This window comes from Lithobates pipiens, unplaced genomic scaffold, assembly GCF_037356315.1.
Source record: "Lithobates pipiens isolate NorthernLeopardFrog02 unplaced genomic scaffold, aLitPip1_a1.2 Scaffold_25, whole genome shotgun sequence".
NCBI lineage: Eukaryota > Metazoa > Chordata > Amphibia > Anura > Ranidae > Lithobates > Lithobates pipiens.
The window spans coordinates 235,022,717-235,046,629 of record NW_027507787.1 but is presented as its reverse complement, the minus strand read 5'-3'; the positions used below and the strand labels follow the sequence as shown (position 1 = coordinate 235,046,629).

The 23,913-nt window shown below is 45.2% G+C and overlaps 1 protein-coding gene across 1 annotated transcript in view; it reads right to left on the bottom strand.

Annotated features, from left to right (window-relative positions):
• Positions 1-23,329, bottom strand: part of LOC143930966 (uncharacterized) — a 60,332-nt gene extending 37,003 nt beyond the window's left edge. Inside the window, exons 1-3 of the mRNA XM_077455675.1 lie at positions 22,439-23,329; positions 3,316-3,416; positions 75-117 (exon numbers count right to left, since the gene is read on the bottom strand). Coding sequence (XP_077311801.1) covers positions 75-117; positions 3,316-3,416; positions 22,439-23,100 — 806 coding nt within the window. The 5' untranslated portion in view covers positions 23,101-23,329. The remainder of the gene's footprint in view (positions 1-74; positions 118-3,315; positions 3,417-22,438) is intronic.
• Between the last annotated feature and the right edge of the window lie 584 nt (positions 23,330-23,913).

Genomic DNA, 23,913 nt, shown 5'->3' with positions numbered 1-23,913 from the left:
AGTGCACAAACCATACTGTGGTTCTTATAGCATTGTGGGAAGTACATCAATGTATCCACTAGATGGCGCCTCACCTTGCGCTGCAGGTCTGTGGAGGAGTCGATTCAACGGGAAAATCTAAACATGGGGAAAAGGAAAGATCACAGCCTGAAAACCTGCATACAGCCACAGGCGTAAAATAAATAAATAATAAAAAAATAAATTACTGAGACCAAAACAATAAACGTATATATCATTAACCACTTGACCTCTGCAAGATTTACCCCCCTGTATGACCAGGCCATTTATTTATTTTAATCGCGACATGGCACTGCGTCAGTTTAATTGACAATTGCGCGGATGTGCGGCGCTGTACCCAAATAAAATGTATGATATATATTTTTTTCCCCACAAATAGAGATTGCTTTTGGTGGTATTTGATCGCCTCTGCGGTTTTTATTTTTTGCGTTATAAACAAAAAAAAATCTAAAATTTCTTTTATAAAAAAAAATCTATATTTTTTTATTTTCTGTTATAAAACATATCCAATAAAATAATAATTTCTTCAAATAATTAAGGCCAATATGTATTCTGCTACGTGTTTTTGGTAAAAATAAAAAAAACTTTATTGGTTTGCGCAAAAGTTATTGCGTCTACAAACTATATATTTTTTGATCAGGTAAGTGTAACATGCTTGATTTAAACAAATCAAAACAAAACAAAGAAACACAAGACTTTTATATCACTTTAAAGTATAACTAAAGGTAGAACTTTTTTTTTTTTTGTTCTGGTTCGTTTTGGAACAAGTGGCGAGGGATTAGACCCTTTTTATTGCTGTCTGTGCCCCCCATTAACCACTTCTGCTCCGGAAGGTTTACCCCCCCCCAGGCCATTTTTTTTCGATACGGCACTGCAGCTGACATTTGTTTAGTGGTGCGACGTTGTACCCAAATAACATATGTCATATTTTTTTCCCTTCACAAATAGAGCTTTCTTTTGGTGGTATTTGATCACCTCTGCGGTTTTTATTTTTTCTTCGCTATAAACAAAAAAAAAGAGCGGCAATTTTGAAACAAAAAAAAAAAAAACAATGTTTCTAACTTTCTGCTATAAAACACATCCAATAAAAAAAATGTGAAAAATCAAATTTATTCATCAAATTAGGCCAATATGTATTCTGCTACATATGTTTGGTTAAAAAAAATCCCAATAATGTATATTGATTGGTTTGCGCAAAAGTTATCACATCTACAAACTATGGGATATTTTTATGGAATATTTTTTTGTTTATTTTTTTTGCTTTATTTTTTAAATTTATTTTTTTACTAATGAGGCTTAATGTACACAGGACAGAGGGTGGGCGAGCAGGGGGCAGGCACGCGCCCCTAGTGGCCACAGGGAGAAGTGACGTTACATAACGTCGTTTCGCCCAGCCGTGTCATTCTGCCTCAGTACAACTGCGGCGGCTGGTCGGGAAGTGGTTAAAGCGGAGTTCCACCCATAAAAATAAGTTGACATTACTGCACAGCAAATAATCTAACTAGCGACATCTGAGCAAAATGTTTTTTTTTTTTTTTTTTTTTTACTTACCTTTTAAGCCCTGTTGCTATTTGGTCCCTTCTAATCTTCCCCTTCCTCGCCTAACATCATTTCCCTCAGCGCATCTGCTCCTGTCAGTGGGCAGTGCCAAGGGCTGGATTGCCATAACAACGGGGCTGGCACTTCCTCCACCGCCGCCCGTTGTAATGGAAACCAGTGTCGTCTCCAGCGCCGCTACGTTCCGCTACTGCGCATGCGCGAGAACGAGGGCGGTGCATGCTGGGAATACAGCAGCGCAGTATCCCGGAAGAATATGCTTCTCCTGCCAACAAGTAAGATGGGAATCCCCAAGAAGGCAAAAATCAAAGGTTACGAACGCTACTTTACAAGACCGTCCGCTTCTGGCTCGCCCTTGCTCCCGAGCATGCGTGTTTGTACTTTGGACTTTTGTCTGACGGACTTGTGTACACACGCTCGGAAAATCCGACAACACACATTCATCCGCGGAAAATTTGAAAGCCTGCCATCCAACATTTGTCCCCCCGGAAAATCCAAAAACAATTGTCCGATGGAGCGTGCACACGGTCGGATTTACCACTAACAGCCTGTCATCACACATATCCCGTCGGAAAATCTGATTGTGTGTACGAGGCTTTCGAGTTATTTAAAAAAAATTTTAAAAAATTAAAGATGTGGGTGGAACTCCGCTTTAAGCGGTGAAGGAGATTTTCTGAGGACAACCCAAAATTTTAGGATTTTCTTTTACTTTAACTTTCAATGACCATGGTCAATAGGAGAGACAGAGGGAGGGGCTCTCTGTTTCTCCTATTGACCATGATCATTGAAAGTTAAAGTAAAAGAAAATCCTTAAATTTCGGGTTGTCCTCAGAAAAGAAATAGAGGATAAATCTTCCAATAGGAACTGCAGATTCTGGTCATCCCTCTTGGATGGATTTCCTCCCACTTCCTGTTGTGGCTATGGAACAGGAAGTGGAGGAAAATCTCTACAATGGGACACAGATGGGGGGGGGAACCCGCCGGGGGTTATAACATGCAACATCATTCATGCAAAATGAAAAATACTTTTTGCCTATAGTTCTACTTTAAGTGCCATAATCTGTGTTTTTCTCAGTTGTGAGTTCAAACAAGACTGAAACTGTGAATTGGTTCTATAACGAAGTTATAGGAGATGCTGTAAGACCCCTTTCACACCACACTGCCCATTGCATCGGCGGTAAAACGCCGCTATTTTTAGCGGCGTTTTACCGCCGGATTTGTGTCGCATTTCGTCCGCTAGCGGGGCACTTTTACCCCCGCTAGCGGCCGCGAAAAGGTTTAAACCGCCGGCAATACGCCGCAATAGCGGCGTTTTGCCCGCGGTATTACAGCGCTGCCCCATTGATTTCAATGTGGAGGAGCGGTAAACACACCGCTCCTTCACCGCTCCAAAGAAGCTGCTGGCAGGACTTTTTTTCTGACATCCTGCCAGCGCACCGCTGTAGTATGAAAGCCCTCTGGGCTTTCACACTACACACAATGGTGCAGCTTCTTTAGGGCAGATTGCAGGCGCTATTTCTAACGCTATAGCGCCTGCAAAACGCCATGGTGTGAAAGGGGTCTGAAGGATGAAATAGGCAGAGATGATTAACCCCGCCGAGCCACTGAACCTGCCACGGAGAGAGGGTGTCGGGCTCACCTAGGCATCCCGGTGGCCACTTGTCAATGAGACCCAACGTGGGGCAAAGTGGTGCTATGGAGATAATGCCCCGGTTATGTGTGGGAGGGATTCCGACTAACCTGAGAAGAAAGCGCTTCCCACGGTAGGGTGCAGCGGCGTCTCGCTGGGGCTGGGATTCTGCGAGTCCGGGGAAAGTTTCAGCCTTCTCCTTGGACTGATACTGCAGAGAGAAAAGGAAGACGATTAGAATGGGATTGCTGGGGGTTACCAATATCATTGGCAACCAATCAAATGGCAGTTCGTCAATACAAAAAACATATAAAAATATAGACTCCCCTGGTGCTCACCACCACGGCCCGCACACACGATCAGAATCCTACCGCTTTTGGATCGATCGTACACTAATCTGATCGTTATTACGCAGCTTTCGAGAGCTGATCGCGACGGTTCAGAACTTCTCCAAGCTCTATTTGTTAGACATGCGCAATTCTTTTTCCCAATGAAATTTGGCATCTTGGTTTATTTGGAAGCATCTGAATGAACAAAAGACTCTTTTGACGAATGGGAAGATGGGAAGCAGGACTTTTACAGCACCTTACCTCCAACCAGTACAAATTAACCACTTTCAGCCCGGACCAATTTGCTGCTCAAAGACCAGACCACTTTTTGCGATTCGGCACTGCGTCGCTTTAACTGACAATTGCGCGGTCATGCGACGTGGCTCCCAAACAAAATTGACGTCCTTTTTTTCCCACAAATAGAGCTTTCTTTTGGTGGTATTTGATCACCTCTGCGGTTTTAATTTTTTGCGCTATAAACAAAAATAGCGCGACAATTTTGAAAAAAGCGCATTATTTTTTACTTTTTGTTATAATAAATATCCCCCAAAAATATATAAAAAAAACTTTTTTTCCCTCAGTTTAGGCCAATACGTATTCTTCTACATATTTTTGGTAAAAAAAATCGCAATAAGCGATTATTGATTGGTTTGCGCAAAAGTTATAGCGTTTACAAAATAGGGGATAGTTTTATAGCATTTTTATTAATAATTTTTTATTATTTTTTTTTTTTACTAGTAATGGCGGCGATCAGCGATTTTTATTGTGACTGCGACATTGTGGAGGACCCATCGGACATTTTTGACACATTTTTGGGACCATTGTCCTTTATAGAGTAATCACTGCTATATAAATGCAGTGATTCCTGTGTAAATGACACTGGCAGTGAAGGGGTTAACCAGTGGGTAGCAGTGTAGGGGTTAAGTGTTCCTAGGGGCGTGTTACTAACTGTGGGGGGGGGGGGGGTTGGGCTTTCATTTAGTGAACACTGATCTCTGCTCCAATCACATGGAGCAGAGATCAGCGTCACTAGTTGCTAGGCAGAATGGAGAAATGTTGTTTACAACGGCACTTCTCCATTCGGCCGCTCTGTGAGACGATCGCGGGGGTGCCCGCGGCGATCGAGTCCGCGGCTCCCGCGACCGGACTCAGGGGGGTCCCAACCAGCGCGGGAGCGCGCCGCCCTCCCGATAGCAGGGCGGCAAATTTAAAGGGACGTACATGTACGCCCATTTGCCTGCCCGTGCCATTCTGTCGACGTACATCGTCGTGCGCTGGTCGACAAGTGGTTAAAAACCCATGACTATTTTTTTTTTTTTTTATTATTATTTAGATCAGTTTTTTTTTATTTAAATCTTTTTTTTTTTTTTTTTTTTTTATCAAAATGTATTTTAATAAAATGCTTTTGGAGTAAACCTCTTTCTAAAGATAGTTTTCTATTTTAGATTACATTAATAATTTAGTTTATTCAGCATGAGCTTAGTCGTGTAGCATTAGGCTTTATATATTCTGCAATATTTAAACTTGAACTCATTCAATGAATCCAAGCTCTGCAAGCTGAGATAACATGCACCGCATTGATGCATTCACACAATGTCACAGTAACCATGAGCTAAAACAAAGATCAGGAATGTTCCTTCATCCCACTGTTTTTCATATCCTATGTACACTACAAACTGTATGATTGAATCGGTTATGATGTCGCTGTTCTACTATTACTGTTTATTATTCTAAATAGGAAACCTTAATTTTGTTTGCAAATATTACAGATTCTAACTACCAGCAAGGATAAGCCTCTTACATTTTAAAGACCACCTGTCATTTCAGATCCATCATGGTCGCACCTGTTAGCGGGCGTCCAATCACCTACTGCCGCCACGTCCCTCACCTTTTTGCATCACTGCCACATCAGCAACCGTCTCATTAAAGTGAATGGGACTGTCAGCGAGTTAAAGAAGGAGCCACTGTGGGACAGAGATGTGTTGGAAGAAGCAACAGCAAGTAGCTTTCTATTTTGTCAACTACCCTGTTTCCCCAAAAATAAGTTCTAGCGTGATTGTCGTGATGGCTTCAATATAAGCCCTACCCCCCCCCCCCCCCATAAGCCCCAGTTAAAGTCATTGTAGGTCTTATTTTCAGGTTAGGGCTTATTTTTGGGGAAACAGGGTAGGGCTTATATTGCAGCCATCAACGACAATCACGCTAGGTCTTATTTTCGGGGAAACAGGGTATATACACAGTATCTCACAAATGTAAGTGCACCCCTCACATTTTTGTAAATATTTTCTTCTATCTTTTCATGTGATAACACTGAAGAAATGACACTTGTCTACAATGTAAAGTAGTGAGTGTACAGCTTGTATAACAGTGTAAATTTGCTGTCCCCTCAAAATAACTCAACACACAGCCATTAATGTCTAAACCGCTGGCAACAAAAGTGAGTACACCCCTAAGTGAAAATATCCAAATTGGGCCCAAAGTGTCAATATTTTGTGTGGCCACCATTATTTTCCAGCACTGCCTTAACCCTCTTGGGCATGGAGGTCACCAGAGCTTCACAGGTTGCACATCACAGAGCTGGTGGATGTTGGAGACCTTGCACTCCTCCACCTTCCGTTTGAGGATGTCCCACAGATGCTCAATAGGGTTTAGGTCTGGAGACATTGCTTGGCCAGTCCATCACCTTTACCCTCAGCTTCTTTAGCAAGGAAGTGGTCATTTTGAAGGTGCAGCCCCAGACCATGACACTCCCACCACCATGCCCGACTGTAGACAAGACACACTTGTCTTTGTCCTCCTCACCTGGTTGCCCCCACACATGCTTGTCACCATCTGACACCAAATAAGTTTATCTTGGTCTCGAAAGACCACAGGACATGGTTCCAGTAATCCATGTCCTTAGTCTGCTTGTCTTCAGCAAACTGTGTGCAGGCTCTTTTGTGCATCATCTTTAGAAGAGGCTTCCTTCTGTGATGACAGCCATGCAGACTAATTTGATGCAGCGTGCAGCGTATGGTCTGAGCACCGACAGGCTGACCCCCCCACCCCTTCAACCTCTACAGCAATGCTGGCAGCACTCATACGTCTATTTCCCAAAGACAACCTCTGGATATGACACTGAGCACATGACCTCAACTTCTTTGGTGGACCATGGTGAGGCCTGTTCTGAGTGGAACCTGTCCTGTTATACTGCTGTATGGTCTTGGCCATCGTGCTGCAGCTCAGTTTCAGGGTCTTGGCAATCTTCTTATAGCCTGTACACTCACTACTTTACATTGTAGACAAGTGTCATTTCTTCAGTGTTGTCACATGAAAAGATAGAAGAAAATATTTACAAAAGGGTGAGGGGTGTACTCACTTTTATGAGATACTTTATATGCATTATACATATCTATACCAGTAGGTGGCACTGCAGTTTTATAACATGTATTTTTTGATAAGGTAATCCGAGAAAGAACCATCCTTTGTGTGTTACATGTACTTGTATATTCAGTTCATGTTCTCATGCTGAATCCTCTATAAAAGTAAAAATATTCTCTGCATTTAAGAAGCTTCAGGTGCATGATTTAAAGAGGAAGTAAACCCTTCCAAACAACTTGGACCTACAGGTAAGCCTAGATTAAGGTTTACCTGTAGGTCCAAGCAATATCTCCTAAACCTATATGGTTTAGGAGATATTTGCCCGAAAATGGGCACCGCTGTTACGGCGCATGCGCCGTAGACAGCGGCGCGCAGGCGCACTAAATGCGGCAAGTCCAAGAATGGATTTGCCTAATTTGTCGACTCCCGTGCGCATGCGCGGGAGTGACGTCATCGCGGCTTCGCCGAATGGCAGCGGCGGAGCTGCGAGACGCGACTCCCGTGCGCATGCGCGGGAGTGACGTCATCGCGGCTGCGCCGCTGTGATTCGTCGGAGCTGCGAGACTCCACCAGCAACATGGATGCGGCGGACTACAGGGGACAGCGGCGACTTCGCTGGCTCCTGTGTCAGGTAAGTGACACATAATGAGCTACTATGCGATGCATAGTAGTCCATTATGCGTTACCTTTGCAGGGAAAAAAAGAGGAAGTAAACCCATCAGGGTTTACTTCCTCTTTAAATACTCAGCTAATAATATTGTAGCACCCTGGAGTTTAGGCAGGCTTGCTCCTCACAAATTTACTTGCCAGGTAGTTATCCTGGTTGATTGGTAGAGATCTATTGATTTCTCCCTAAGTTTGGCATTGTTGCCCTTTTCTCTTCTACCACTAGGTGTCCGGTTACTTGGTGGTACTGGATATGAGAAGGGCAACGCAAGGTCAGGTTATGGGTATATGGGGTATCTTAGCCAATGGGCAGGGGTTTTCTTGAATCCCTTGACCTGCTGGGAGAGCCTATATATTCGGGTGGAGTCAGGTGATCTATATTCTGTGCCACCCGGACGGCTGTCTGGGTGGATGTATGTTGTATTGCCCGGGCTGCTAGGCCGGAGATGGGGCCTATTCTGGGCACATCTGGCTGCTAGGCTATCTAAAGGGCCTATCCAGAAGCAAGAGAGGGCAGCACAGGGTTGGTATTGCGGCTTGCAGTCCAACCAAAAGTGACGGTTCTGCCGGTCGGAGAACCTGTTGTGGTCAAAGGTAGAGCGGAAGCTGTCGCCAGTAAGGGACTATCCGCCTAATTACCAGGGACCACCATGAGTAATTGAAGCTTAGTACGGGAGCAGCATTCTCACCAACAGGGGATGGTGAACAATTGGGAAACTTCAGTGGGTATCAAGCCAGGGACCACCCCAATGGAGGAGACGCTTGCAGAGCAGCCTTGTGAGTCAAGCCAGGGACCGAGAAGGCCAGCCGTGGTGAAGCTTGAGAGTTATCTAGAGTGTCAAGCTAGGGGACCCAGCAGAGAGGCGGGGTCGACGCTTGAGGAATATTGGAGGAGCTCAAGGGATTCAGTGGCGGAGAATCGGAGGGTTCCGTGAGAGACCGGGAGCTCAGTGGATGGAGAACTACAAGGAGAGATTGTAGTGGAAGTGAAAGAACTGTTACTCTTTGGCCACGTACACACGGGCGGACTGTTGGCTCAACTTTGTCCGCCGAACAGTGTTTCAGCGGACAGTCCGCTCGTGTGTGGGGCTTCAGCGGACAGTTTCAGCGGACAGTTTGACGAACAAAGTTTTTCGGAAATTCCGAAAAACTGTCCGCTGAAACTTGGTTTGAGCGAACAGTCCGCCCGTGTGTAGGCCACTTTCGAAATGAGCAAACTGTTCCCGCTCGGAGGGAAGTCTGCTCATTTCGAGCGCGTGTGCAGGTAGGCGGGGCCCGCGACGGAGACGTTGCGGGCTCTGCCGCCTGGAATGGACTTAAAGGGGAACCCCAACGCCGAAAAAAATCGGCGTGGGGGTCCCCCCAAAGTCCACAACAGACCCTTGTCCGAGCACGCTACCCGGCCGGCCAGGAAAGGGGGGCGAGCGAGCGCGCCCCCCCTCCTGAGCCGTACCAGGCCGCGTGCCCTCAACATGGGGGGTGCCTTGGGGAAGGGGGGGCCGCGCGGCCCCCCACCCCAAAGCACCTTGTCCCCATGTTGATGAGGACAAGGGCCTCTTCCCGACAACCCTGGCCGTTGGTTGTCGGGGTCTGCGGGCGGGGGGCTTATCGGAATCCGGGAGCCCCCTTTAATTAGGGGGTCCCCGGATACCGGCCCCCCACCCTATGTGAATGAGTATGGGGTACAATGTACCCCTACCCATTCACCTGTAAAATAAAAGTACCCAAAAAAAAACACAACACACGAGATAAAATATTTTATTGCACAGCTCCGGGGGTCTTCCGTCTTCGGGGGTCTTCTCGCCGGACTCCTCCGCTATCTTCTTGTAGCTCTTTTGCTAGCGGAGGAGTCCGGCTTTCTTCCTCCCCGCCGCCGGCCTCTTCTCCCGACTTCGGGGGTCTTGTCCCCCTCTTCGGTTCTTCTGCCGGGCCACCGCGCCTTCTTATAGCTCTTTTGCAGGCGGTGGCCCGGTCTTCTGTCGCCGCTGTTGCCGCTGTCGCCGCCGCCTTCCGTTCTTCTTCTTCTTCTTCTTCTTGTTCTTCTTGTTCTTCTCCAGGAGATGTTGACACGTCGCTCTCTCCGGCCGGAATGCCAGAGCCGCGCTGTGCGGCCACTTATATAGTGACAATGGGGCGGTGTCACATGGTATATGTCACATGGGTCGCTCGCCCCCCTTTCCTGGCCGGCCGGGTAGCGTGCTCGGACAAGGGTCTGTTGTGGACTTTGGGGGGACCCCCACGCCGATTTTTTTTCGGCGTTGGGGTTCCCCTTTAAGTCCATTCCAGGCGGCGGAGCCCGCGACGTCTCCGTCGCGGGCCCCGCCTACCTGCACACATGCTCGAAATGAGCGGACTGTTTCCTCGTGTGTGGGCGAGTCCGCTCATTTCAAAAGATGCGCGGACTTAGTACGACGAACAAAGTTTGCCGTATTTGTCCGCTCAAAAAGTGCCGTGTGTGGGCGTGTTCGTTCATTCAAAAGTTTGAGCGGACTGTTTGACGAACTTAGTTTCGGCAGACAGTCCCCGCGTGTGTACGCCGCCTTACAGTTAGGAACTGTTAAAGACTATTGGCTTAAGAGACAACATTCCTGCATGTGCAGATGTGTTGTCTTGCCAAGGGCCTTTCCCTGCATGGCTGTCCACCTATTGAAGTCTCAGAGTCTGCCAATTAATCTTGCAACTACCTAAGGGTGTCCTGGCCCTAACCCCCTCTTCTCCCAATTGTTTTTTAAAGAGAAATAAACTTTCTTTGCATTCAGGAAGTGTCTGGCGCCCAATAACTTTAACTACTCTGCATCCACCATGTCTCACAACCCACCACATGCAGAAGAATGTCAGCTATCTAAAGGTTCTCATTAGACCAAAGGAGGCCTGGGAGCTTACTACAATAGGACAGCTGCTCTTTAAAAAAAATATGCTTTTAAATCAAATCCACCTAGACCTAACAATGCACTTTATGTGTTTTCATAGACATCAGAGAAGTTTCAAATATTTTATTACAATCCGATCGTCCTTTGCTTGTAATACACATGTCCGTTTTCCATGCCAGTGCGCGTACAGTCTGATCGTTGGATTAGTACGAGGGGGTGCTGACAAGTATTGAGCCTTACCCAGAAAAAAATTGAGCTAGGAAGCTGTAAATTGCGGGGTGTACTGGCCAATTTGTCTATATTCAATGGTGCAAAAATCAACTACCTATAATGGACATGGCAGCGCCTCCAGAAAAATTCAATGTGGAAGAGCATAGGACTCTGTTTTGTCACATGATCAGCTGTCATTGGCTGACAGCTGATCACGTGGTAAGGGGTCGGGATCGACCCCTTGCTCGGATCCGTGATCCGGCGAGTCTCATGGACTCGCCGATCACAGAGCGCACCGCGCACGCTCCTCAGGGGGCGCGCAGGCCGCTCGTGCACGGGACGACGTCAATAGACGTGGTCCCGGCAAAGCAGGTCCACGCTGTAGCCTTCATTTGGCTATAGCGCGGATCTCTAGAGGTTAATGCAGCTAAGGCACCAAGTGAGTTTTAGACATGTGCACAACAGAAAAATTAGTTTAGTTTAGTTTCTGTTAGTTTCCGTTGATTCTTAATTTCGTAAGACGTGGGTTTTCGTATTCAGACGCGTTCTTATTTTCGTATTTGCACACGTTCGTATTTTCGTAAGAGTTCATTTTGGTTGATTCGAAATTCGTATTTTCATTATTTCATATTCGGACGCGTTCGTATTTTCGTAAGAGCTATATTTTCGTTGATTTGAAATGATTCGTATTTCCGTGAGTCTAATTTTCGTTGCTTCGAAATTCGTATTTTCATAGACTTAATTACATTCGTACTTTCGTGAGATTGACTGCCTCATGTATTCATACTTTCGGAAAACATTGTTTTGCGTAGATTCGTAATCGGAGCATAATTCGTAATTTTACGGGAATGTGTATGCTATTATATGCTTAAGAAACAAAGAATTTCTCTCTCACAAGTCACAACTTAACTCTCAAATCCACCAAAACGGTGTCACCGACCCAACCACACCCTATCTGGACTCTGGATGGAATGCACTGCAGTCTAATGCCCCATACACACGGTCGGAAATTCGGATGGAAAAAGTCCGCTCAGATTATGTTGTCGGAAAATCCGATCGTGTGTGTGGGCTCTATCTGACTTTTTCTGTCGGAATTTCCGATGGAAAAAGTTTGAAAGCTGGATCTAAAATTTTCTGACCACAAAATCCGATCTGACTTTTTCTGATCGCGTGTATAGAATTCTGACGCACAAAGTGCCACGCATGCTCAGAAAAAAATTGGAGACGAAAACTATTGGCCTCTACGTAGTCCCATCATACGTTTTGTAACGTCACCTCGTTCCGAACTATCCGATTTTCCGACAACTTTGTGCGACCGTGTGTATGCAAGACAAGTTTGGGCCAAAATTTTGTGGTCAGAGTGTGCGACCGTGTGTATGGGGCATTACACGGAAAAACACACAAGGGAATAAGAAACAAAAGGGGAAGGGGGAAGGGACAAGCTCTCCAGGGGATGGAATAAGCTTATTGGCCAACGTCCAGAAATATTTCAAAATCAGAAGTTCAGAACTAACAAATTCGTTCTTTCGAATTCTCGATCAGCAGAATTTTCGTTATTTCGTATTTTCGTTGTTTTGATTTCTGTTTGTCGAATATTCGTAATCTGATTTTTCGTTATTTCGAATCTTTGTTCCGTATTTTCGTTGTTTCTGTTTTTAGTTTTTTTTTCGTATTTTCGCTGTTTCTATTTTAATTATTTCGTATTTTCGTTGTTTTCCATATTCGTTCTTTTCGATAATTCGTTTTTCGCTCGAATTTTTTGTAAAACGTTCGTTTATTCGTATGTTTACAAATTAACAAATATATCTGTAGCACTAACCTCCGAAGGAGATGCTGGTTTTATTTGGGCTTACCGTTACCTTCTTGTTTGCGTCTCCGTCTAGGGGTTCCCGTGGTAGATGGCCCAAAGAATGTGGAAACTGACACTGAATCTTCTTTTGGGTTATTTATTTAGAACAGAAACAGAGTCTTTCAATAAAGGGTAGAGGGTTAGGAATGAGTTCAGGTACTTAGATTGCAAAAATAATTGAAGTCCTTATAGAAAATCCAGAGGATAAAGACAGTTTCACAACTGGCTTTAACAACCCCCGGATAGACCTCCTCTCACAAGTCCTAGCAGCCGGTAGGGTGCTCGACAAAGTCTCTGCCACAGACTTGTGATGTACACTTGAGCATTACTGAGGGACGTAGATAAATTTAAAGAGCTAACATACGGTACCAGGTTCTCTCAGCCGATCCGGCAATACCGTATGTGTGTTGTTCCAGGCTGTGTCCTTAAAGCGGGAGTCCGCCGGGACTCCGCGTTTTTTTTTTTTTTTTTTTAAAGCCAGCAGCTACAAATACTGCAGCTGCTGACTTTTAAAATAGTGACACTTACCTGTCCAGCGCGCCCGATCGAAGCCGATCTCTAGATCGGTACTCTGGTGCTGCCGCCGCCATCTTGGGTATGGGAATCAGGAAATGGAGCCTTTCGGCTTCATTTCCCGGTTCCCTACTGCGCATGCGCAAGTAGCGCTGCACAATAAGGACGGTCCCCGCTGCCTCTGGGATCTGTGTGTTTCCCAGCAGGCAGCGGGGCACTTGCGGAAGGGGGCGGGCACTTGCGGAAAGGGGCGTAATCTATGCCCCTTTCCGCAGAGAGCTATCCCGGAAGTGGGTGCAGTTACCTGGATTATCCAGGTAACTGCACCCCCCTCCCCCCTGAAAGGTGCCAATTGTGGCGCCGGAGGGGGGGAGGATTCCGATGAGCGGAAGGTCCATTTTAGGGTGGACCTCCGCTTTAAACTAAGCCTCCAGGCTCTTTCAGAGAAGCCAGCCTTGCGCACGGCCTTCTCCTGAAGAATCCTACCCTGGGGTTCTTCAGTTGCTGGTCCTCTCCCTTCAAATGAGACGGCACCGGACCACCCTTGGTTCAGTAGGCCCCGAAATCCAGTCAGGCCTGTCCCTGCAGTTGCGTCGCATCGGGCCAGCCGGCCCCGAGACTCAGGATGCATGGTTCCGTACTCCAGGCCAGGAGGGCCATGGGGCTGGGTCAGGAGGACCACCAGAACTGAACAGACAGAAAATACAAGATGGAACCCCGAACCACGCGGCGTCCGTACCTTAAATACCCCCTCTCAGAATGCACAGCAGGTGAACACTCCCACTGGGCTGGTTCAGAGAGAATAATGGCATTCAGTGTTCCCAGCTAGACTGCGTTTCTACTCTTGCCGACGGTGAGAGCGACACCTGCGGTCAAGGAGAACTCAGTGCAACCCAGCTGGACTGGTACTGAAACCAGAAATTTCGAGAAATAGTCCTGAAACCCAACTGTGGCTTCAGGCAAGATAACTTTTCAAAAAACATAGCGCCTGCTCGTCAGGAGCCAGCGCTACATATCAAATTTTGACAAATAACGAATTCATAACTAAACGAATTGCACATGTCTACTGAGTTTAGTTACCACCTTAATCAGCCACTGAACCCATGGAATTCATATGTGTTTGGGTTTAAAGGGATGAGGTGGCAACCCTAAGTGGAAGGCCTGTTTCTGTCTATGTGCCTGCAAATTTGAAAGCCATCCATGGCATGATCATGGAGGACCGCCGAATATCAGCCAAACGTATTGCTACCTACAGTATCTGGGAATATCACGTGAAAGAGTTGGTGCCATCATCCACAACTACTTGGAGGAAAGCTTGCAGCAAAAGTGGATCCCAAATTTTTTGACAACCGAACAAAAGAGGAAACGTGTGGAGACAAAGTGACTGTTTTGGAACATTTTGCAAGAAATTAGTCAGATTTTCTAGACAAACAGGTAACTGGTGATGAGACATGGATCTACTGTTATGATCCTGAGACAAAGGAACCGTCTAAGGAATTGAGGCACAGTGGTTGCCCCAGGCCAAAGGAGTTCCGTGTGCAAAGGTCAGTGCAGAAGCAAATGGCAAAAGTTTCTTGGGATAAGAAGGGAGTTCTGCTGGTGGACTACCTTCAAAAGGGTTCAACCATCAATGCAACATATGACTGTGCATTATTGATGAGGTTGAGGCAAAATATCTAGGAAAAAACATATAGGAAAGCTCTCCAAAGGTGTCATCCTGTTGCATGCCTACGCCTCGTCACATACTGCAGGTGAAACAATGGCAAAACTGACCTCCTTAGGTTATCAAATGATGCCCCATCAACCCTATTCACCCCAACTTGGCTCCTTCTGACTATCATCTGTTCCCCAATGTCAAAAAACATCTAAAAGGGACAACGATTTGGGAGTGTCCCGGAGGCAACTAATGCTGCAAATGAGTGGTTACACCAGGAGTCGGAACAATTTTATTTGCAGGGACTTAAGAAATTGTAGGACAGATATCGCAAGTGCATTGATTTCCTGGGGAATATGTAGCATAGTGTGGCAGTTACAACTTCCTAGCTCAATTATTTCTGGGTAAGGCTCTATACATATCAGAAACCCCTGGTAGATGTTTACAACGTTCATTCTGCGCAACACAAAACTTTAAATTGCAAGACTACAACAGCCCAAGGCATGACTTCCAGAAGCAGAGGCATGATGGGAATCGTAGTTTTACTACACCTGGAGCGTCAAGGGTGTCTACCCCTAGACTTTTCACTAGATTGGGCACATGCCCCCATACCAGGGTCAGTCAATTGTCACCATACCAGTGTTGGGCACATGCCACCATCATTACAGCAATGGAGCAGGGGCTCTTACAGGATAGGAAGATGGCAAGCAGGACTTTTACTGCACCTTACCTCCAACACACCTGAGGTGTAGGTAGGTTAAAGTGGTTGTAAACCCTTACAAACCACTTTTACCTACAGGTAAGCCTAGATTAAGGCTTACCTGTAGGTCCAAGAAATATCTCCTAAACCTACACGGTTTAGGAGATATTTGCCAAAACACAGGCACCGCTGTCTACGGCGCATGCACCGTAGACAGCGGCGTGCAGGCGCACTGAGCGCGCCGCTGTCAACGGCGATCTGCCGCGAGTGGCGGCTTCCGTGCGCATGCGCGGGAGTGACGTCATTGCGGCTTCGTCGAATGACAGCGGCAGAGCAGCGAGACCCACCGAGAAGATGGATGCTCCAGACTACAGGGGACAGCGGTGACTTCGATGGCTCCTGTGTCAGGTAAGTGACAGATAATGGACTACTATGCGATGCATATTAGTCCATTATGCTTTACCTTTGCAGGGAATCAAAGAGGAAGTAAACCCATCAGGGTTTACTTCCTCTTTAATTGGCTTCTGTCCAAAATTGGCCCTGGTATATGAATGGGGACCTTGGATTGTGGGCTCCTTATGGGTAGGGACCGATGTGAGTGTGCAATGTACAGGGATAGGGACAATTGTAAACATTCACTCAGGTTGAACTGGATGGACTGGTGGCTTTATTCAACCTTACTAACTATATAACTATGGAGCAGGGGCTCTTACAGGATAGGAAGATGGCAAGCAGGACTTTTACTGCACCTTACCTCCAACACACCTGAGACATGCAGGTGTTTATAAGACCTAACAATGCACTTTATGTGAAGACTTTGTCTTCAAATATGGAATCACAATCCGACCGTCCTTTGCTTGCCATAATTTTTCCATGCCAGCGCCCATTCAGTACTCTATATGTTAGGTTTTTCAGGGATCCACTACATAGAAATGACATAAGCAATTATTAGGCTCTCTTCCATTAAGTTTTATGTAGCGTACCACACGTAGAAGCGGCTGGTAAATAGGGATACTCCACCCTGCACAGCCAGGTACACTGAATCTTCAAAATCTTCCAGAGTCAAGAAACAGTCCAGTGCTTGTTTTTTTTTTTTTTTTGTACTTTATTGAGGGCATAAAACTTGGGTAGGGAATAGGGATATTATGGGATGCTCACTTGACTTCAGGGACAATTCTCCTATATACAGTCTATATATATTCCTCTCTCTTTCTCCAGCACACTTGCTAGCAGAAATCCTAGCTGGCACACTGATAATTGATCTGGCAAAAAGGCAACAGTCAGATCTGGTAGCAAAAGGCCTTCACAGGCAGGGCCCCTGGGCCCCTTCAGTTGTGTAGCAATTACAATGTCCAGCTTGCATCCCCGTGGGCCTTGGCTACTGATCCCAGCACCACCTCTTCATGGCACGGCCAGCCCACCTGGCTGCAGCTGCCCCTTTCACTAGCCCACCTGTCTACTTCTCCACACTCCCAGACTGGCACCACAATCCTCCCAGACTGCTAATTCACCAGCCCACCTGCCTGTCTTCTCCTGGAGATCTCCTGGACCTGCTGACTCTCTCCCGCTGTCCTCTCACCTGCCCCTGTGCATCCAAAATAGAACTCGTCCTGTGTCGTTGGAGGATCCCTCCAGCAACAGAACCCCAGACCTGAGGTCACCCCCCCTCCCCCAGACTAGGGGCATCCTCAAGGGCCACCCACAGCCTCCTTAACACTTCATCTCCAGCTTCAACCCAACTGCCTCTGCTGGCATGACCCAAGAGTATTTAAGAGGTGCCCACCCCCTGCCAGCCCACTTGCTGGGGATTGGCTTGGGCCCTCCTCAATACTCCAGGCTGGTCCCCCTAACCTCCTACCCATTTGTCTGGAAACTTCTCCAAGGTTCCAGCATGTAGGGTGGAGTTACCAGAGGTGCTGCCTGATGAGTCATCCAGTCTCCCTGACCCACATTCAGCCCAGGCTGGCTGTAAGCCAGGCTAAAATGTACCCACACTAAACACTAACTATGTACATCTAGTACTCCACACTACACGGTGCTACATTTATTTAAAGCAAATCTCATGTCAATGGGGAGCCCCAAACCGCTCCCAGCCAGTTGCTTTGGGGATGGAAGGGGGAGCGGCATTAATTTTCTCCCTCTTTATTCATATTGTTGATTGTAGTCTATAGATGGCCCCATGAGTGAAAGTATCACCTCATTTTTTGAAAATCTTTATTAAACCAGACAGGGGAACAAGTGCATGTGATAACGTGTGGTTTCAGTGCTGTTCTGTACTCCCCCAAAGGAATGCCTCAGTGCTCAGTGCCCCCATCCCTGATTGGCATGTCCATAAATTGGGCTTCTGCCTGGGGTGGAGCTACAGTCTGCAGATGTAGAGTTCAAAATGTGCTTTTATTGCACAAGGGGACATCACTTGTTGTTAACTGGGGTATTCAATAAAGATTTTAAAAAATGAAGTTATACCTTTTTCTCTAGTGTGTGTGTGTGTGTGGGGGGGGGGGGGGGGCAGGGGCAGAGAAAGCTGACTCCCTATAATACATACACCGTTCTAGGCCAGGAACAAAAAAAAATAAAAAATATTGGAATGGGGCTTCGCTGCAACCTCTGCTCGGTGGTGTGGGCTTTACAAGATTCAAAGTGTTGGTGAGAAAGTGACATGTTGCCTCCCAGATGTCACCAGTGATTGCTCTTCCGAGGACAATGCAGGTAACGAGGTAATCATTTGCATATCAGAGGATTCCCAGCTTTGAAAGCTGATCCAATTGTTGTTTTTATACTTGGAGATTGAATCAGTGTGATACCGATCAGCATGGCTTATTGAAAGAGCGTTTACATCGTTAGTAAAAGAATTTCCTTCCCTAGGAACAGCAAACACCACCTGTGAACTGACTTTAGTATTAAATCAATATCTGGCTGTGGACATCTATATAAATGTATTCCTGTATAAATCCCCACTCCGCGCTTCCCCTTAACCACTTCCCGGCCACGCTATAGCTGAAAGATGGCTACAGCCCAGGCTTACTTTGCCAGGAGGGCATACATGGACGTCCTCCCGCTGCCCGTGCGCCCCCTGTGCGCACTTTGTGATTGTTGAGTGCTTCGGACTCGGCTGATCATAGATCAGGGTGAAGGGCCAAAATGTACGAGCATTATGTATCAGCAAAAATCCCCCCCCCCCCGCATGCTCACCCCTAAGCATAAAATGACCACTCCTCCTAGTACAAATCTGCCCCCCTGCTGAAATCCCCCTCCCCAAAAAAAATCCCCCTACTAGCACAAATCTCAACCCCTTATATTTGCTCTCCAAGCACAAATACCCCCCTCCCCCCACTTCAACTTTTCCCCTTCCAGCACACAGTACCCTCCCCAATCCTAGCACAAATCCCTCCTACAAATTTCCCCTTGTAGGGCAAATACCCCTCAATCATCCCTACTAGCACAAATCCCAAAGGAATATATATATTTCCCCTCTACCGTCTTACTTTTATAGCACAAACCCATCCAAATCACCACTCTTAGCACACCTTCCTAAATTTGCCCTACTAGAACAATTCTTACCCCCTACCACTTCCCCAGATTCCCCTTCTCAACACGAATCCCCTCCCCCCATCTCCTTGTGGTGCCCTCATCTCACATGATACCACAGCGCCTAGGGGCATCCACCCTTCCTACCCACCCCTTGTCCCAGCTCTGTTGCTACCTGAGCATAGTAAACTGTGTTTACTATTCTTTGCGTTTATGAATAAGGAGGAGCCTCTGTCTCCTGTTCATTCATCTTCAGTGCAGCTTCTGAGAAAGGAATTGAGGACACAATTCCTATCTCTGTCTCAAAGATTAGATGACAGGGAATTGTTTAGACCCCTGATTTTTCTTCCAAGCCCCAAAGGTGGTAATTCATTTCATGATGACCATGGTTGAAATGAGTATCCTGGAGTATCCAATCATACCCATAATTTGTGAGGAAACCATTGTTAACCCAATAAATTTAATAGTTTCCACACACTGAATTATAGGCCTGGTTGGCTACTCCCGGATACCAATTGCAACCATGGCCATCATTGAAGGAATTATCACCTTCGTGTCACTATTTATCATGGATGGGGCAACTTTAAAGCTCATATCTAATGAGGACTTATGAAGACATCCTTATTGATATCTTCATAAACTCTCACAAGATATGAGTTTCAAAGGGTCCCTCCCCATGCAAGATAAATAGTGACATGAAGGTGATCATTTATTCCATGGTGGCCATGGTTAGAATGAGTATCCCGGACTATCCAATTATGCCCATAATTCAGTATGTGGAAACCATTAAATTGATGGGTTTAGTTTTATTTAACGGTTTCCACACATTAAATCATGGGTATGATTGGATACTCCGGGATACTCATTCCAACCATGGCCATCATTGAATGAATTATCACCTTTGTGACACTATTTATCATGGATGGGGCAACCATTCGAAGCTCATATCTAATGAGGACTTATGAAGACATCCTTATTGATATCTTCATAAACTCTCACAAGATATGAGTTTCAAAGGGTGCCCCCCACGCAAGATAAATATTGACACAACAATGATAGTTTATTCCATGGTGGCCATGGTTAGAATGAGTATCCCGGAATATCCAACCATACCCATAATTTAATGTGTGGAAACTGTTCAACCCATCATCAATTTAATGGTTTCTACACACTAAATTATGGGCGTGGTTGGATAATCCGGGAAACTCATTCCAACCATGGCCATCATGGAATGAATTCTCACCTTTGTGTCACTATTTATCATAGATGGGGCAACCTTTGAAGCTTATATCTAATTAAGACTTATGAAGACACCCTTAATAACATCTTCATAAATTCTCATAAGATATGAGCTTCAAAGAATCCCTCCCCATGCAAGATAAATATTGACACAAGAATGCTAATTTATTCTATGATGGCCATGGTTAGAATGAGTATCCTGGAGTATCCAACCATGCGCATAATTCAGTGTGTGGAAACCATTAAATTGATGGGTTTAGTTTTATTTAACGTGTTTCCACACATTAAATCATGGGTATGATTGGATACTCCGGGATACTTATTCCAACCATGACGATCATTAAATTAATTATTATCATCTTTGTGTCACTATTTATCATGGATGGGGGAAACGTTTGAAGCTGATATCTAATTAAGACTTATGAAGACACCCTTAATAATATCTTCATAAATTCTCACAAGATATGAGCTTCAAAGGGTCCCTCCCCATCCTTGATAAATAGTGACACGAAGGTGATAATTCATTCAATGATGGCCATGGTTGAAATAAGTGTCCTGGAGTAGCCAACCATACCCATAATTTGTGTGGAAACTGGTAAACCCATCAATTTAATAGTTTACACACATTAAATATTGGTATGATTGTATAGTCCAGGATACTCATTTCAACCATGACCATCATTAAATGAATTATCGCCTTTGTGTCACTATTTATCATGGATTGGCCAATGATTTGAATCTCATATCTAATTAAGACTTATGAAGACATCCTGAATAATATCTTCATAAATTCTAACAAAATATGAGCTCTTGTGAGAGTTTATGAAGATATCAATAAGGATGTCTTCATAAGTCCTCATTAGATATGAGCTTCAAATGTTGCCCCATCCATGATAAATAGTGACACGAAGGTGATAATTCATTCAATGATGGCCATGGTTTAAATAAGTATACTGGAGTATCCAACCATACCCATAATTTGTGTGGAAACGGTTAAACTCATTAATTTAATCGTTGCCACACACTAAATTATGGGCATGGTTGGATACTCCAAGGTACTCGTTCCAACCATGGCCATCATTGGATGAATTATCACCTTCGTGTCACTATTTATCATGGATAACAACCTTTGAAGCTCATATCTAATGATGCAGTATGAAGACATCCTTAATGATATCTTCATAAACTCTCACAAGTTATGAGTTTCAAATGGTCCCTCCCCATACAAGATAAATATTGACACAAGAATGATAGTTTTTTCCATGATGGCCATGGTTAGAATGAGTATCCCGAAGTATCCAACCATGCCCATAATTCAGTGTGTGGAAACCATCAAATTGATGGGTTTAGTTTTATTTAACGTGTTTCCACACATTAAATCATGGGTATGATTGGATACTCCAAGATACGCATTCCAACCATGACTATCATGAAATGAATTATTATCATCTTTGTGCCACTATTTATCATGGATGGGGGAAACCTTTGAAGCTCATATCTAATGAGGGTTTTATGAATGTAATGGGATAAGTTGATGTGGTGTGTGATCACCTGATTGGCTGTGTACAGTTTTTAATATTTGATGTCATAGGACATGATTTCTCATACGTGTCATAAATCAATACTTCAATGTCCCTATATTAAGACAGTTTACTGTACAATAATCTATCACATACCATGGGGTATCAAATCCCTACTAAAGGGGTTCTAATGCATTCTATGCATGACAAAACCTTCTGGGTACAGACCCCCCCACCACACCCCAGCACCCTTATATTTAGTTGAGCCTCATCTCCATCCAGCAATGTCAATGGTGATCACCATCACCAGTGATTGGTATGCTTTGATACATTTGCTAGACTGCGGTAAACATTTTTATGTATTTAAATTTTGAATCTTTGTTAAACTTGGTTTATATATTTGTTATATCTCTCAAATAAAATACCTGTTGATCCTGGCAGAAATCATGCATCCTGTGCAGACTGTTGTTAGTTACTACTTTTCCCAGTTCTCTATGTGGACTATAGAACACCTCCCAGCTATTTATGGAGAGTGGGAAGTGTTCTGTAGTGCTAACACACTTCCTGTCCAAGGGTCACCACCCCTCCGTAGATACGGTGCAGTGAGGGAGCGTTGTCACCCTAGGACAGGAAGCCTGTTACTGGCAGGATCACCAGGAGAAAATAAAGGGGGGTGAAGCCTGAAAACTAGTGCAGCCACCGCATCTAAAGACTGGTAAGGGGCAATGTATTTATATTTGTTCTCGGGTTTGGATACACTGCGAACAGACTATGACAATCCCAGAATCGCATTACCTGTCCAGGCAGTGGAGATGATCCATGTTTCCGGAAAGACAGGTGACAGGTGACAGTCCGAGGTCTGGAGAGAAGGTCAGCGCCTCCTCCAGGCTGGTGTCAGAAATGCCACCCTCGCTTCTGGTGCTGATACTTTGTGACCCGTCCATGTCATCTGGACTCCTGGTGCTGATACATTTTGACCGGTTTATTTCCTCCGGACTTCTGGTGCTGATACTCTGTGACCTGTCCATATCATCTGGACTTCTGGTGCTGATAATTTGTGACCAGTTTGTTTCCTCCGGACTTCTTTGTGTCCTGTCCATATCACCCGGACTTCCGGTGCTGATACTTTGCAACCCATCCACGTCACTCGGATTTTGGGTGCTGATACTTTGTATCCTGTCCATATCATTTAGACTTCTGGTCGTGATACTTTGAAAACTGTCCACATCACCCAGACTTCTGGTGGTGATACTTTGTAACCCGTCCACATCACCCGGACTTCTGGTGGTGATACTTTGTAACCCGTCCACATCACCCGGACTTCTGGTGGTGATACTTGGTAACCCGTCCACATCACCCGGACTTCTGGTGGTGATACTTGGTAAACTGTCCACATCACCCGGACTTCTGGTGCTGATTCTTTGTAAGCTCTCCATACGACCTGCAACAGAAGACATGGCAGCCTCCGCTCACGTTCAATATCCTGTCCCCGTCTGTAACATTCGAGGTGCTCTGGACAAGATGTGTATTTACGATCAGATACCTGGCTCAGCAATGATGCTTTGATGTGTCTCTTGTTTGAAAGTCCCTCTCTGTCATCTCATAATGAATGGCCCTGGGTGACGGTATCTACAACAAACTCAGAGCAGCTGACTATTCCCAGGGAGCTTTGCCAAGCCAAGTGTATAGGCGATCTTGTTTGGTGGAGGAGGGGGAGGGGCTATACAGCTAGAGAAGCTAATACAGGTACCTAAGCAACATAGCATCCTATTCATGAAGACGTAACGTTACACGACTCGGGGAAGCTTTGGCTTTTTAATTACCTTTGTTTTCAGTCTAGCAACATAATACGTAGGCTGGTGCGTAACTAGCAATCATGGGGCCCCATAGAAAAATTCTGATGGGGCCCCACAGCTAACTGTAGTAGTTGGCAGGATCATCCGTGTTCATTAATCGCAAAATAAAACCTTTCTAAATCAAGGACAGGCAGCAGGAGATGTCAGCATAGTTCATGTACTACGAGGGATCGGTGCCATTAATTATGATGATCATTTTGCTGTTTATAGTGATAATGATAATATTAATCCTAATGATAATGACAACTACAATGATAATAATAATGATAGAAATAATATTTAAAGCAATAATAATTATCATAATAATCCTCATGATAATGGGGAAAAAAATTATTATCAATAATAATAATTATAATGATAACCCTAATGATAATGACAACTACAGTGATAATAATAATGATAGAAATAATAAAA